Below are 14,663 nucleotides of genomic sequence, written 5' to 3'. Positions count from 1 at the left end.
TTAGAGCATACTCATGTTGCTGCATTTCTTTTTTGTTTATAAGTTTTTTTTTGTACTTCCCCGACTAAAAATTGTTATTTACATTAACTATAAGAAGCCATTACAAAAAATTGCAACCCATTTAAAGGTGGAGCCGTGGAGGGGGGGTTCAGAATAATTACCTTATTATTTATTAACAATAATTAAATGTACATTAATTAAAAATGCTAATTTATTTTTAATTAAAAATCTGCCTTTTTTTTAAATTATATTTATAACAAAGTTATAGAAAACTGTTATCATAAAAAAATTTTATTTCTCTGTAACTCACCCATAAGTTCGGCAAATCCACCGACAGGTACACGGCAAGTACCCGTTACAAATTGCAGCAATCTAGCTCTCTTTTCGCTATCTGTTCTCGTCACAAACTAAAATACAAACAGCGCCTATTTAATATGTGACACTGAGCACAATTGTGATAAAGTCTTTGTGTGTGTTATTTTCCTCCAAAAATTATAAAATAGAAAATAAATCAAGTTTTTTCCATTTCTTCCAAAAAATACAGAAAAAAATCAATTTTTATAAATAAAAAGAAAACGGAAAAATATGGACTGAAATGAATAGCGAACAACTTATTGATGTTAAATATAAAATACATCTTAAAACCATTGACGTAAAAAATATAATAATATTAAAAGAACTCTTAAAAGAAAAAACTGGAAAAGACCATTTTTTCGAAAATTTCTAAAAATTTTTCCGGAAAACAAACATTAAGTTTGACATAATAATGTTAAGAATATCGCACCTGCCAAAACCACAAGATCTGTTTGCTGTTACGAGTATAGTGTCTATATATAGTATTGCGCTGCCAGTCTTCGACGTCTATTTCCTGCATACCGCAAAGCATAAGCTCCAATTCGCGTTCATCAAAGTACTTAAGCCACTCAAGCGGTACAACCGAATTAAAACCTTCCAAAAATGCCTTCGTTTGCTCCTCTATACCTCTCGTCATTCTCCACTCTGTCATCAATCTATCGAATATTCGTAAGTGAAAGCTCATTTTTTACGTATGTTTACATATAGAAAAACATTAGTATTAAATTGAAATTAACACATTCTATTTAACAATTGTTTTTTATTACATGTGCATTGAAAGTGATCCTTTTTGTCATTTTTTCGTGTAAAAAGTCGCCGATTTCTCACGGAATAGCTTTCTCGCACAAGTAACTCATTACTGCACCGTTTTATCCTCTCAAGATGGCGTGAATCGTGCAGAAAAATTTTCTGCATAACTACTTGTTTGATCATTTTTTTACATACCTTCGTCTTCGTTATCATACTCGCGTTGCACGGTATTTCGCGATACGCATATAGTAATTTACAGAATTATTGACATTTTTTTACCATCTCGTAACACGTGTATGATAATTCTCGTAGAATTACCAACGCTTTCCTTAACTTGTGAATTCGTAAGGATCCAAAGCACTCAAGGGATCACACTTCGACACACAAGTAACAAAAAACGGTGTGTGGGTCGGTTTTTTCCATTTGTGTGTAACGTACTATGGGAAACAGTCGATCTTCGCTTTTGTTACACAATGTATTATTATAGTGATCGGCAACAGATAAAAAAAAATGTATTGAGTAATGATAAATTGCGTTCAAGATTTTATTTTTTAAGATTTTGGTTCTTTAGTGACTTTCTAGTGAATGACGCAACGCATTAAAAATTTGTACAAAAAATCACAAATATAAGAGAATCATGAACAAAAATTCAGTAAATGAATTTATATGATATTTCCATTTTCACACCGGAATCGCATCAGGCGATGCATCCAGTTGTTTCACGAAATTCATTAATTTGCGATGGAATGTATGTAGTCAGCAATTGCTGACTAAGCAAGTGTACTAGCCAAAGACCCGTAAACGCGGGAAAATCTCTCTAGCAACAAGCTAAAAAAGCGGTGTATATAAGCATCGCGGACAGAAAACGAGCGGGGCTTACTGCGTATTAATCAAGCGACGAATCCATGTCGCTCATCGTAACATTTTATTATAATTACAATTAGTCATTTGTTGTAACATTTTATTATACTTAGTCATTTGCAGTTACGATATTTATATCAAAACGGGTTTATTAATATTGGAAAAGTGTAACTGAGTTTGAGTAACCAAATATAACTCTTTTCTACAACTCTCGGCGTGACCTCTACGGAACCTGATCCCAAGGAACCATCGGCAACGATCCCGTACCGTGTTCCATAATGAGGGGCACGACAATCTAATTAATCAATTTTCTCTTATTTCCATTTACATTATCATATATTCGAATCAATTGAATTTCGCCGTATTACCAAGCTGTCGACATGGCTTCCGTAACCTATACATCCTTGATTTTATCATTAAATATCTTTTTACAATGTTCGGCATAGTGCAATTATGAACGAATCATTAAGAAGTTGATGATTTCTACCTTCAGTACCTAATTTTTGAGTAAGAAATCCAGTTTTTGTGAGAATAAATAGTATTATTTCCGGTGACAAATCGCAAATCTGTCATAAAAGCTATATAAAAATTTCATTAAAAAAAATTTATTACTTGAGTATTTGGTCGATAACCTGATCTATAATTTATTGAGAAAATTTATCTCATATCCATATGAATAGTCTTCGTAAGTTTCATTCAATTCTACAGTTTTTTTATTTATAAAAGAACCATTACCCATTTTAATTACCTATGTTTGACCGGTTGAGAACGGTCTGGTCCAAATTTGGACCAGGCCTCTTATTTTTAAAACTATTAGTACGATTTTAATGAAATTTGATTTAAAAAATTTTTTTACATTATAGGGGAAGGTGGGGCACATTGTGACAGATTTCGTTTTTCCGGTCCTTCTTTTTGGTGTAAAAGAATATTCAAATTCTTATCAGTTGGTTAAGTTTCTCTTTCAACAAAGAACAATTAGTAATTTTTCCAAATTTTAATCTTTGCAAACAATTGAGAAATAGTTACTGTCACGTAGTACCCCATTTGTCACATACTGCCCCACGTATGGGATACTATGTGACAGGCATGAGGCAGTATGTGACAGGCCAAAGTTGGGTGTTTTAAGGGCGGAAAAAATCTTTCTAATATATTTCAAAAACATTTGAAGATTTATTATTGCACCTTCAACATTGATACAATATAAAACAAAAAATAAATGTTTTAAATTGTTCTAATGTTAAAAATAAAGCTTTCACTGATAGATATATGCTAATTTAGACTATAACTTTAACAGTCTAAGTTAAAAAAAATTAATATTATAACGAACTCGTATTAATATTTCTTTATATTGTGAATTTTTTATGATTTTTCTCAATCTAAATAAAATATATTAAAATAAAATATTAAAACATTAAAAAAAACACACATCCCGAATAATCGGTTTTTTTTAAGGGACGTCTGGTAACCCTAGCTTAATAATCAATGGTAAAAGAGAAAACATACACACATGCACGCACGCACGCACAATGATAAAAGAGCGAATAATTAATTGATAAACAAAAATAAGCATGTCACAATATGCCCCAAGGATTACTGTCACATACTGTCCCAAACATACCTTTGCCACTTAACTTCAGGTGGATAGTGATACGAGGCTTGCATTAATATGATTATAATCTTAAATAAAATGTTAAACATAATCTTAAAACAGGCCATGTATATTTGTGCCATCAAAAGACATGTATTTTTTTTTAAATTGCTTAGAAAAAAATGAACTTTAAGAATCTGGATTAATATTAGCCAGATTTTAATAAAAAACTTGTAAAAAATGATAACAAACTTTTACTTTTGTCAATTAAAAAAAACATGTTTGGTTTTCATGCGATACAAAAGGTTCGCACTTAACAAATAAAACTTTCGCCTAGGGATTCTCAAAGTAGAGTCTTTGCCCTTTAATTTAAAAAAAGTACATGTAATTTGGATGATTTTTCGCAAAGTTGCATCACTTTGAAGATTGTCTAAATATCGGTCAAAATTTTTGTCTCGTTTTTTTTTGGCGCCAGTGTATATACTGTATATTGATATGATGATAAATCGTTGTCATTCATGATATGATCGTTTTGTGAGAGTAATGAATAAATATTAAGAGATATATCTGTAAATCGTACGGTTAATAATTTCTTACAAGAAAAGTCTCGTAAATCCGATGAAAAATGCGCATTCGTAGTCGAATATATGCTTTGACGTTAGCAGATGAGTCAGCGGCGAGTTTCACGGCGATAGAAGAATGCGTGTTGTATAAATATCATTTTATATAAATTTTGTATTTATGTTATATAAATTGTATATTTTAAAGCACAAAAAATTGACAAATTACAAACCAAAGTTGACAAAAGTAATATAGAAAAAGAAGCTCTAGAAATTACAAAGCATGCAGTATCAGGAAGTTATATAGTAGCAAAAAATTTCACTATACTTTTAGTAAATTTTACTAAATTAATATAGTAAATTATCAATATATATAATAATTTTTTATTGCAAAAATATATAATTTTCTAAATAAGATGCTTAATACTACAAAATGCGTGATATCCGAACAAAATTACCTTTTTTAAAAAAAGGTTAAAAAAGGCACTAAGTGTGTGTATGTGCGCTCCTAAGAAAAAAAAATTATATTAGGTAAATTGTCTTACTGTCCTATTGTTTTATTGTTTTTTCTACACAAATAATGATATAAAATAAATGCGCCAGTTATAAGAACATTTATACAAAATTTATTTATTATAATTTTTTATTAAAATATTTAATAACAAACGGCTTGATGATCAAATTGAATGATTAAAACCAACTAACGAGATTATAGTGAAGCAAAAACTTGGCGTGCCCGGGTCGTTAAATCGCAATAAACCAGCAATGTTAAACAATAAAAATATGGAAATTATTTGTACAAATAAAATAATGAAAAAATGATAACCCATCAAAAATTTTACAAAGAAAATATGTCAAGTACATAAACGTATTCGAAAATGGGACAAGATTAATACAATTAGACAAGAATTTTATAAAATCTATTAAGAAATTATTAAAATTATTTGTACAAATAAAATAATAAAAATGATAACCCATCAAAAACATAAACACATTTAAAAATGGAATGAGATCAATTAGCCAAATATATTTGGTAAAAAGACTTAGAAAAATTTTATAAAATCTATCAAAAAATTAATTAAAAAATGTAAATGTTATCAATAATAACAGATAGTGAAGCAAAAACTGATAGATAGTAAAACAAAACCCACATTAATCGCATTCTTGTATATATACTTACTGATATCAATAACATAGTCTTGGAAATATTGAAAAAATGCGACTCGGACACGTCAAGTTTTTGCTTCACTATAATCCCGTTAGTTGATTTTAATCATTCAATTATTTGATTATCAAGCCGTTTATTATTAAATATTTTAATAAAAAATTATAATAAATAAATTTTGTATAAATATTCTTATGATTGGCGCATTTATTTTATATTATTTGTGTAGAGAAGACAATAAAACAATAGGACAGTAAGACAATTTATGTAATATAATAGTTTTTTTCTTAGGGACGCACATACACATACTTGGCGCCTTTTTTTACCTTTTTTAAAAAAAAGTAATTTTGTTTGGTTTAAATAACGCGCGTCTGTGATATCTAGTTATTAAAAAAATACAAAACAGTATTATAAAAATTTCTGTACCATTTAATTATTTTTTAAAATATTTAAGAAATTTTGTCCAAAAACAAAGTGGTGTTCCAAATTCAGTGCCTTTCTTCTAAATATAGATTTTTTAAGATTGTTATGTTTATTTCTAATCTTAAAAAAATTGCAACATTTAAAATAACAAATTCAATATGTCCAAACAATTTAAATATTGTCTTATTATATAGACCCAAACTTCTACTTTTTATGAAATTCCTTCGTAAACTTATTCTTACTTTTTACGTAAACTCATGTTAGTAGCATATATACAAAGTATTTACAAAAACATTTACATAATATGAACAAAATATGTAAAAAAATATTTATGCAAAATGTACAAATTACAAAATAGTAATTTTCTTATATATAATAAATTTAGAAACAATTTTGTTTGATGTACAAGTGCAAAGTGGAATAATCTTTTTGTTATATGTGTCAAAAGTCGCCCTTTTGTCGCCCACACAGGTTAATTTTTTCATACAAATATTTAATTCATTATTATAGTTTTTATCCTCTAATAGACAGCGTCAATCGTGCAGAAAAATTTTCCTGCATGACTTTTTGCATGTTTAATTTCTATTTATACCTTTAATTTTTGTTACCACACTCGCAGGCACGTAGAGAAAAGGCGCCGAATTTGAAACAGTTTCCTAAATTGAAACCTTTTTATTTCTTGGAAACTAGACATCGCACCGTACAAATACTGATAAAAATAATTTATTTGGTTAATTAAAGAAATAAAAATCCATATTTCATACATTCATGTCTTTTTCTACATAAAATCTGCTAAAAACAAAATCGTCAAAAGCGAGATTTTATTTGCACAATTTTCTCTTGCAATTTGCACAGTTCAAACAATAATGAGTGTATTATTGATAAGATAACCATTATTTCACATGTTTGTAGTTTCCTAAAAATGTTTTTTTTTCTCTTTTATATATATTTATTTCATAGTGCAGTTTTGAACATAAAGTTGCCGTGTATGCATAAACTGGAACACTTCGTGAGATTAGAAGTTTAGTAATGACAATTGTTACTACGCCGTAGTATAGCTAGCTTCTATGTGATCGTAACTTTAATATATAACCTATATGTATAATAAATATTTTGACACAAGATTTCACGATTTACATCGAGAGACAATAAAAGAGACAAAAAAGTGTGCCTGTTGAAAAATATACTTCTTAGCCGAACCTAACAGAATAATATAGAGTTTACAGAACTACATAATTTAGGTGAAATGTATAAGTCAATAAAATATAACATTAATACTTCGATCGTATACGAGTTCCAAATTAGGCGCCCATTTCGTCAGATGCCCTATTTGACATGTGTCACAAAAACATTAATCATTAAATAAATACGAAACAATGTTATAAAAATTGCTACATAATTTGATAGAAGATACTTTCTAATTTAAATTCGTGTTCTTAAAATGGTTTTTCTAACCATTATTCAAGAAGTATAGTCAAAAAACAAAGTGTTCCAAATTCGGTGCCTTTTCTCTAATCTCGCGATACACATACGGTAACTCTTACATAGTTGTCGACACTTTATTATCTCACGACACGCATGTGGTAACTCGCAAAATTACCAACCCGTAAACTTAATCTTGGCTAATTTGTTAATTCATGACTAAACATTGGATTATAAACACAATCAAAATGCTAAAATATGCATGTAAATATGCACAAAAAAGCCAAAATATGCTTTATAAAAAAAAAAAAAAAACTTAGTTTAAGATTTATATCTTATTGCTTTAACATCAAATTGAATCAACATAAATTATCTCATTAAATTGAACAAAAACATTTGGAAAATCAGTGAACCATAAGAGTCTAAAAATAAATAAAACATTTGTAGCTAATTAATTATAATTCTTATAACACACTATAATATAAACTACTGGACAAAATTAAACAAAAGTTTGAAGTAACGCCATGTTCGTAAAAGTTGAACAAAAAATCTGAATTTTTTATATGATGTAACCCAAAGTGTTGACTTGACTCCTGCAAAATCACTCCGCTGTGGGTCCAGTAGTTTCGAAGTTATGCTCCTCGAAGCAACTTCCGGTCAAAGTTGCAAGGTTGCAGTTTGGAAAGTACAGGACAATCTGATGCGCAAAACGAACCGGAAAAATTCGGAAATTGGCTACGCCAGTTCTGTAAGTGTCGCTCAAAGTGTCCCTGATGCGCCCTGATACTTTCATCCCTTTTCAACCCTGATTCGCGATCTCTTAAGACTGACAGTGGTGACAGCGTTTTGCGTCGCGTCCAACCGAGAACAACTCTAGCACCGCTCGGCTTTAAAACCATTAAATGTCGAAGGTCTCACCCTTTTATGATCTTTATCACCTCGCGAACACGGGTTGGACAGCCACCCCATAATCAGCACTTGCAGGTGCTTCCATGCGGCCGGAAAATTCGAAAATGAGTCGAATCGCACCCGTAAAGATCTCTGGCACTCCTTCCTAACCACACACGAAATCCATCCCTTTTAATCTCTACCTGCTACTCCTTCAGTCGGACAGCGATTCGCGGTTACGCTACGCTACAGGTTATCGCTTTAGGGCACGACTTGCATTTGAGATAAAAAAAATCCTTGTTCTCTTCCCAATCATTTTCTTTTCATCCCCTCTTTTTGTGTTAGGTTTCCTTCCCTTCCTAGATTTTCCCTATGTGCATCTTTCTTTGCTTTTATGCCTCTTCCAGTTGACTTTTCGTCTGCGTTCTGATTGCTTTGTTCCTGATTGCTTTTTTCGTTTCTCTTAAGAAACGCATTACTTTTCCGTGTAATCTCTGATTTCCTCCATATTTTTTGTTTTTTGTTGCTTGTGGGCCAGCAAAACATTATTAAAGCAAAACAAAGAAATTGTGAACACAAATTTATTGCTTTAATACGTCCGTACAAAAACACAAAGCAAATAAACAAAACATGACTCACAAAGCAAGGAAATGAGAAAACTGAATGTAAACAGAAACAAAACAAATGGTAACGAAAAAGCTAAAAACAAATTAAATTTTGACGCTCTCGTCCACCAAAACTACTCTCTTTTTTGCCGGCGGCATTCTAAATTAAACCTGCGCATGTAAACAAAGTCAATCAAAATATTGCCAACACTTCAAGAAAACAGTTCAGTTTGCTCCAAACGCTTCACTTGACTAGGTGACTTGTCAACAACTTTGTTCTTTTAATTTTTTCCTGTTAAAGATAAGGGCGATCTTCATTTCGGAAATGGGCCCAATCGCACTCGGAAAGATCTCTGGCACTCCTCCTTAACCACGCACGAAATCCACCTCTTTTAATCTCTACCTTCAACCATTTTCTGTTCTTCTAAGGGTTTGAAGTGTCGATAATATTTTGATTGACTTTACATGGGTAAGTTTGATTTAAAATTCCGTCAGTAAGAAGACCGGTTTCAGTGAAGCAAAGCGTCAGAATAGTGACGCTCAAAGAAATTGGCATGACAATGAGGAAGGTCGCGCGACGAGTAAGCAGGCCTCTGTCGGTGATCTCCCGAGTAGTTCAATGACACCGCGAGGACGGGACGTCACGTCCGCCGTCCAGGCCAGGGCAGAAAAAAGTGCACCACTGCTAGGGAGGACCGAGCAATGGTATACTCTATTCTGCAGGACCGGACAAAGACGACGCCGCAAGTTGCCGCCGAACACCAAGATGCAACTCATCAAACAATCTCCTCTAAAACCGTCCGGCGGCGACTGCACAAAGCCAATTTTAAGCCCAGGAAGCCTGCGCATGGTCAAGCCCTGAAACCTCAGGCACTGACGGCAGCGTGAGGATGTGGCGCCGACGATGTGAGCGCTTCAGACGTGAATGTGTGTACAAAGTCGTGCCGTTCGGGGATGATTCCGTCATGATGTGGGCTGGCATCAGGACGCACTCTCGCACTGCTCTTGTCTACATTCCACTGCCAGCGATGAACTCGGTTCGCTACGTCGAGGACATCATTACACTGCATGTGGTTCTAGTTATTGAACAAAAACCCGACGTCATCTTTCAGCAGGACAATGCCAAACCACAACCGCCGAGAATACCGTCTCCATATGAAGGCCGAGGGGATTCAAATCATGAAATGACCAGCATACAATCCTGAATCCCATAGAACACCTATGGGATGAGTTAGCTCGGCGAGTGGAAAAGATGCAGCAGCCCCCAATCAACCTGCACCAGCTGAAAGATGCCCTCCTGGAAAAGTGGGAGCGACTACCCCAGACCATCATCACCAAACTCATCAACAATGCGCCGGAGATGCCAAACTGTGCTAGATGTCCGTGCGGGCACACCCGTTACTAATTTCCTTTTTGGATTAATTCTTTGAGTTGGATTTGATCTTGCTCCGTTACTCTTTTGTTTTCATTTGTTTTTAGTTTTTATTATCATTTGTTTTGTTTTTGTTTACATTTCTTCATTTTTCTCATTTCATTGCTTTGTGAGTCATGTTTTGTTTATTTGCTGTTTTTTTGTACGGACGTATTAAAACAATAAATTTGTGTTCACAATTTCTTTGTTTTGCTTTAACAATGTTTTGCTGGCCCACAAAGAACAAAAAACAAAAAATATTGAAGGAATCAGAGATTACACAGAAAAGTAATGCGTTTCTTAAGAGAAACGAAAAAAGCAATCAGGAACAAACAGAACGCAGACAAAAAGGCAGCTGGAAGAGGCATAAAAGCAAAGAAAGATGCACATAAGGAAAATCTACAAAGGGAAAAAAACCTAACACAAAAAGGAGATGAAAAGAAAATTACTGGAGAGAGAACAAGAATTTTTTTTACCTCAAATGCAAGTCGTGCCCTAAAGCGATCACCTGTAGCGTAACGCAACCGCAAATCGCTGTCCGACTGAAAAAGTAACAGACAAAGATTAAAAAGGGTGGATTTCGTGCGTGGTTAGGAAGGAGTGCCAAAGATCTTTACGGATGCGATTCGACTCATTTCCGAATTTTCCGGCCGCATGGAAGCACCTGCAGGTACCGATTAGTGTTAGGGGTGGCTACCCAACACGCGCGGTGATAAGGATCATAAAAAAGTGAGACCTTCGACATTTAATGGTTTTAAAGACGAGCGGTGCTAGAGAGTTGTTCTCGGTTGGACGCGACGCAAAACGCTGTCACCACTGTCAGTCCTAAGGGGTTGCAAATCAGGGTTGACAAGGAATGAGAGTATCAAGACGCATCAGGGACACTTATAGAACTGGTTTAGCCGATTTCCGAATTTTTCCGGTTCGTTTTGCGCATCAGATTGTCCTGTACTTTCCTAACTGCAACCTTGCAACTTTTGTTTTTGACCGGGAGTTGCTTCGAGGAGCATAACTCTAAAACTACTGGACCCACAGCGGGGAGATTTTGCATAGGTCGAGTCGACACTTTAAGCTATATCATATAAAAAATTCAAATTTTTTGCTCAACTTTTACGAACATAGCGCTACTTCAAACTTTTGTTCCTTTAATTTTGTCCAGTAGTTTATTTTTCTCAAGTCGTCATACCCACTGGTTGGCGTGCATTTTACACACCTATTTCAAATTTCTATATTTGTAAAAGTTTAGCATTTTATAGAGAAATATGTACTTTAAATGAAAAACGTTTTATATGCAAAATGTTATAAACAGCTCATTATATGTATTTTGCATATTTGCATATGTAAAATACATATAATCCGATGTCTATTCATGACATTCAAAGACATCAGATCAAATATCGCGTCATATCAAGACCATATAAAGAAGTCGAACGCGATGATAGTGTCAGTAATAATGCAATGACCAGTGTCAGTAAAATTAGAATATAGAAATAAAAAAATAAAAACATTTTTTGTAAGAAAATCTGGGAGACATCTCCTCCAAGGGCGCTAGGGCATAGGCGGCAGCATGACGTAATGGCGAAGGGAGGGGGACGAAAGAAGAACGATGAGAGGCACGACACACGTAGTAGTGAGGACGATCGAGACGCACGCGGATACAGACAGTTCAGTCGGGAAATCAACTGTGACGGCTACGACAATAAAACACCTTTGTTTTGTAATTACACGATCCTGACAAATCACGCGTCCTGCCTCTTCTCTTTCACATTTTGTCTTACATATCAGAAGTGGGATTGAGAACGAACACGTGCCGAGTGAAGTTAGTGCGTAGTACGCAACACGTGTAACATGGGACGCCATGAATCTCGTGAAGATAAATCTCGTAGAAGTGCAAAACGGAAAAGGACACGTTCTCCTTCCGCATCATTTGAAGATGGGAGAGAATGCAGTGATAAACGTATCCGTCGATTGGAACGCATGGTGGAAAGCATAAGCCGAGTATCGCAGTCGAAAAGCTAGGGCATACAGCGAAGAGACGAACAGATGATTCCGCCGTTTGATCCATCGAAGAATAATTTAACGGTCGATAAATGGATCGAGCACGTGAACGACCTGGCGGAACAGTACGATTGGGAGGATCGAAATATAATGCGTTTGATCGCAACCCGGCTGAAAGGACACGCACGGCAATGGTACGACGCGCGGCCACGGCTGGCTATCACATGGACAGAGATGAAAAAGGCGTTGAAGCGGCAGTTCCGTAAGTCTGTTCCATTCGCGAAGTTGTTCCGGGAGACCGCAAATTACGAAAGTGCGCCCGGTCAAGCACTTGGCGATTACAGCTTCCAGAAACTGAATAAAATGCGTAAATTGAATATCGAAATACCCGACGAGTATCTCATCGACGCGGTAATTGACGGGGTCACAGATAAAGGCATTGCGAGAACAATTCGTTCCGCGCAGCACCGGAACGCGGACAGACTATATGCATATATGACGACGTTGGATTGCATTCCGGCGGGAAGTAGCAAAGGGAGGAATGTGTCGGGCGTCAGGCCCGACCAGCAAGACCAATCAGCAAAATCTTCGGAACGCGTAGGCAAAAATGACGAGAACGCTAAGCTGACGAACAATAACAGTACCGTAAAGGGCGATCGGGCCAGATCAAGGGGCAAGTGCTTCAATTGCGGAAAAGTCGGCCATATCGCGAAGGCGTGTCGCAAGCCACGTGTCGAGTGCGAACGCTGCCACTGTTTGGGCCACATTTCGGATCAGTGCCCGAAACAAAAGGACGCGAACGCGGTAAAGGCGGATATCGCGCGCAACTCGTACAAGCTGACGATGACTATAAATGGCCATAAGATTTCCGGATTGATTGACACGGAAAGTAGTAGCACGCTACTACGTGCGTCTATCGTCGAAGAGCACGACATGGCCGTAGTGACGACGCGGGAGGTCGTTTTGAGAGGTTTCGCAGAACACGATGACGAGCAATCAGTCGACGCGCTGTGAAATTAAAATTATAAGCGCGACAGCGTGGGTCGACGCCATTGTGGTGCCGGACGGCCATCTTATATACGACCTCATGGTCGGCCGTGATTTCCTCGACCAAGAGCACATCGTGTTTATTAAACGAGGCAGTAAGTTGACTCTAAGACAATTGACCATAACTAATATCGATAAAGGCGTCGACGTTAATTTCGCAATCGCGCAACACGATGACGGTGAGGGCAGACCACGCAAACAAGGAAATGAAACAGCGATGCGTAGCCCTAATTCACGAATTTCGTGACTGTGTCGTGTCGCTTTCCATGGAAGACTTAAGGAAGACCGACGCTGCGTCGCTGAGCATTCGATTTATGATGGACACGCCGATAGTCTATCGTCCTTATCGCCTGGCTGAGAGCAAAAAGCAAATTGTACGAAGAATAATACAAGAGTTACTGTCTGACGGTATTATTCGGGAGTCAAGTTTTCCCTATGCAAGTCCTATATTACTCGTGCGGAAAAAGAGTGACAAATACCGCATGTGCGTGGACTTTCAGTTACATGCGATCACGATCAAAGATAAGTATCCAATGCCGCTGATTGAAGAACAGATCGATAAGTTGGGAGGTAACAAGTATTTTACAGAACTGGATCTAGCATCCGGGTATTACTAGATACCAGTAGCAGCGGACTCGATTGAGAAGACGGCGTTCGTGACGCCTGAGGGCCACTATGAATTTTTGAGAATGCCGTTTTGTTTGACAAACGCGCCGGCAGTTTTTCAGAAGCTAATGGACAAGGTGTTGGGCGATCTGAACAACTCGATAGCTTTTCCTTACTTAGACGACGTGATCATCCCATCCATTGAGGAGGGCATGGCGCAACTGCGCCTCGTATTAGAGGCATTTCGTAAGCATAAGTTGACGTTAAAGCTGGAAAAATGTTCTTTCTTTGCAGAGTCTTTAGAATATTTAGATCGCGAAATCAGCGAGCAAGGAGTGCAACCTAGTCAGCGCAAAGTAGAAGCGTTATTGCACATGGAGAGATCCCAGACGGTAAAACAAGTGCGCGAATTTGTAGAATGGGCCAGTTATTTCAGAAAATTTATTAAACACTTTGCAACGATAACTGAGCCGCTAACAAGGCTCACCAGAAAGGACGTGCCCTGGACGTGGGAGGACGCACAGGAACAGGCAGTCCGTACGATCAAGGATAAGCTAACGACCCGACCGATCATGATAATATTTGATCCCAGCAGGCACACAGAAGTACACACGTGGTTGGCGTAGGTGCTATCCTGTTGCAGCGGGTCAACGGCAAATTGGCAGTGGTGGCTTACTACAGCAAACAAACCACCGCGGATCAACGATGCTACTACTCCTATGAGCTGGAGACGATGGCAGTGGTCCTAGCCTTGCGATACTTTCAAGTGTATCTGCTTGGCATAAAATTTAAGGTGGTGACAGATTGCAACGCATTACGATTGGCATTCTCGAAACGAGACCTATTACCCCAGATTGGCCGTTGGTGGCTTGAGGTACAAGAATACACGTTCGACGTGGAATATCGAGCCGGATCCAAAATGTCACATGCAGACGCGCTTAGCCGCAACCCGGCACCATTGATGGCGGGTGTTGCACAGGTAGAC

At 36.4% G+C, this 14,663-nt stretch overlaps 2 protein-coding genes across 4 annotated transcripts in view; one reads left to right on the top strand and one right to left on the bottom strand.

The window, feature by feature from the left end:
- LOC105834703 (E3 ubiquitin-protein ligase Su(dx)) overlaps nt 1-14,663 on the bottom strand; it is a 186,722-nt gene that overhangs the window by 30,821 nt on the left and 141,238 nt on the right. For all 3 annotated transcript variants that reach the window (XM_036290416.1, XM_036290415.1, XM_036290417.1), the window contains 2 exons: nt 785-1,010; nt 311-407 (listed from right to left, as the gene is read on the bottom strand). In XM_036290416.1, coding sequence (XP_036146309.1) covers nt 311-407; nt 785-1,010 — 323 coding nt within the window. The remainder of the gene's footprint in view (nt 1-310; nt 408-784; nt 1,011-14,663) is intronic.
- LOC118646778 lies at nt 8,560-13,064 on the top strand. The gene has a single exon (XM_036290421.1). It carries the CDS (start codon nt 12,071-12,073, stop codon nt 13,037-13,039), a length of 969 nt encoding a protein of 322 aa, XP_036146314.1. The 5' UTR covers nt 8,560-12,070; the 3' UTR covers nt 13,040-13,064.

The sequence above is a fragment of the Monomorium pharaonis genome, chromosome 7 (genome assembly GCF_013373865.1).
Source record: "Monomorium pharaonis isolate MP-MQ-018 chromosome 7, ASM1337386v2, whole genome shotgun sequence".
NCBI classification, from domain to species: Eukaryota; Metazoa; Arthropoda; class Insecta; order Hymenoptera; family Formicidae; genus Monomorium; species Monomorium pharaonis.
The sequence above is the reverse complement of the archived record's forward strand: the minus strand, read 5'-3'. Positions and strand labels throughout refer to the sequence as shown.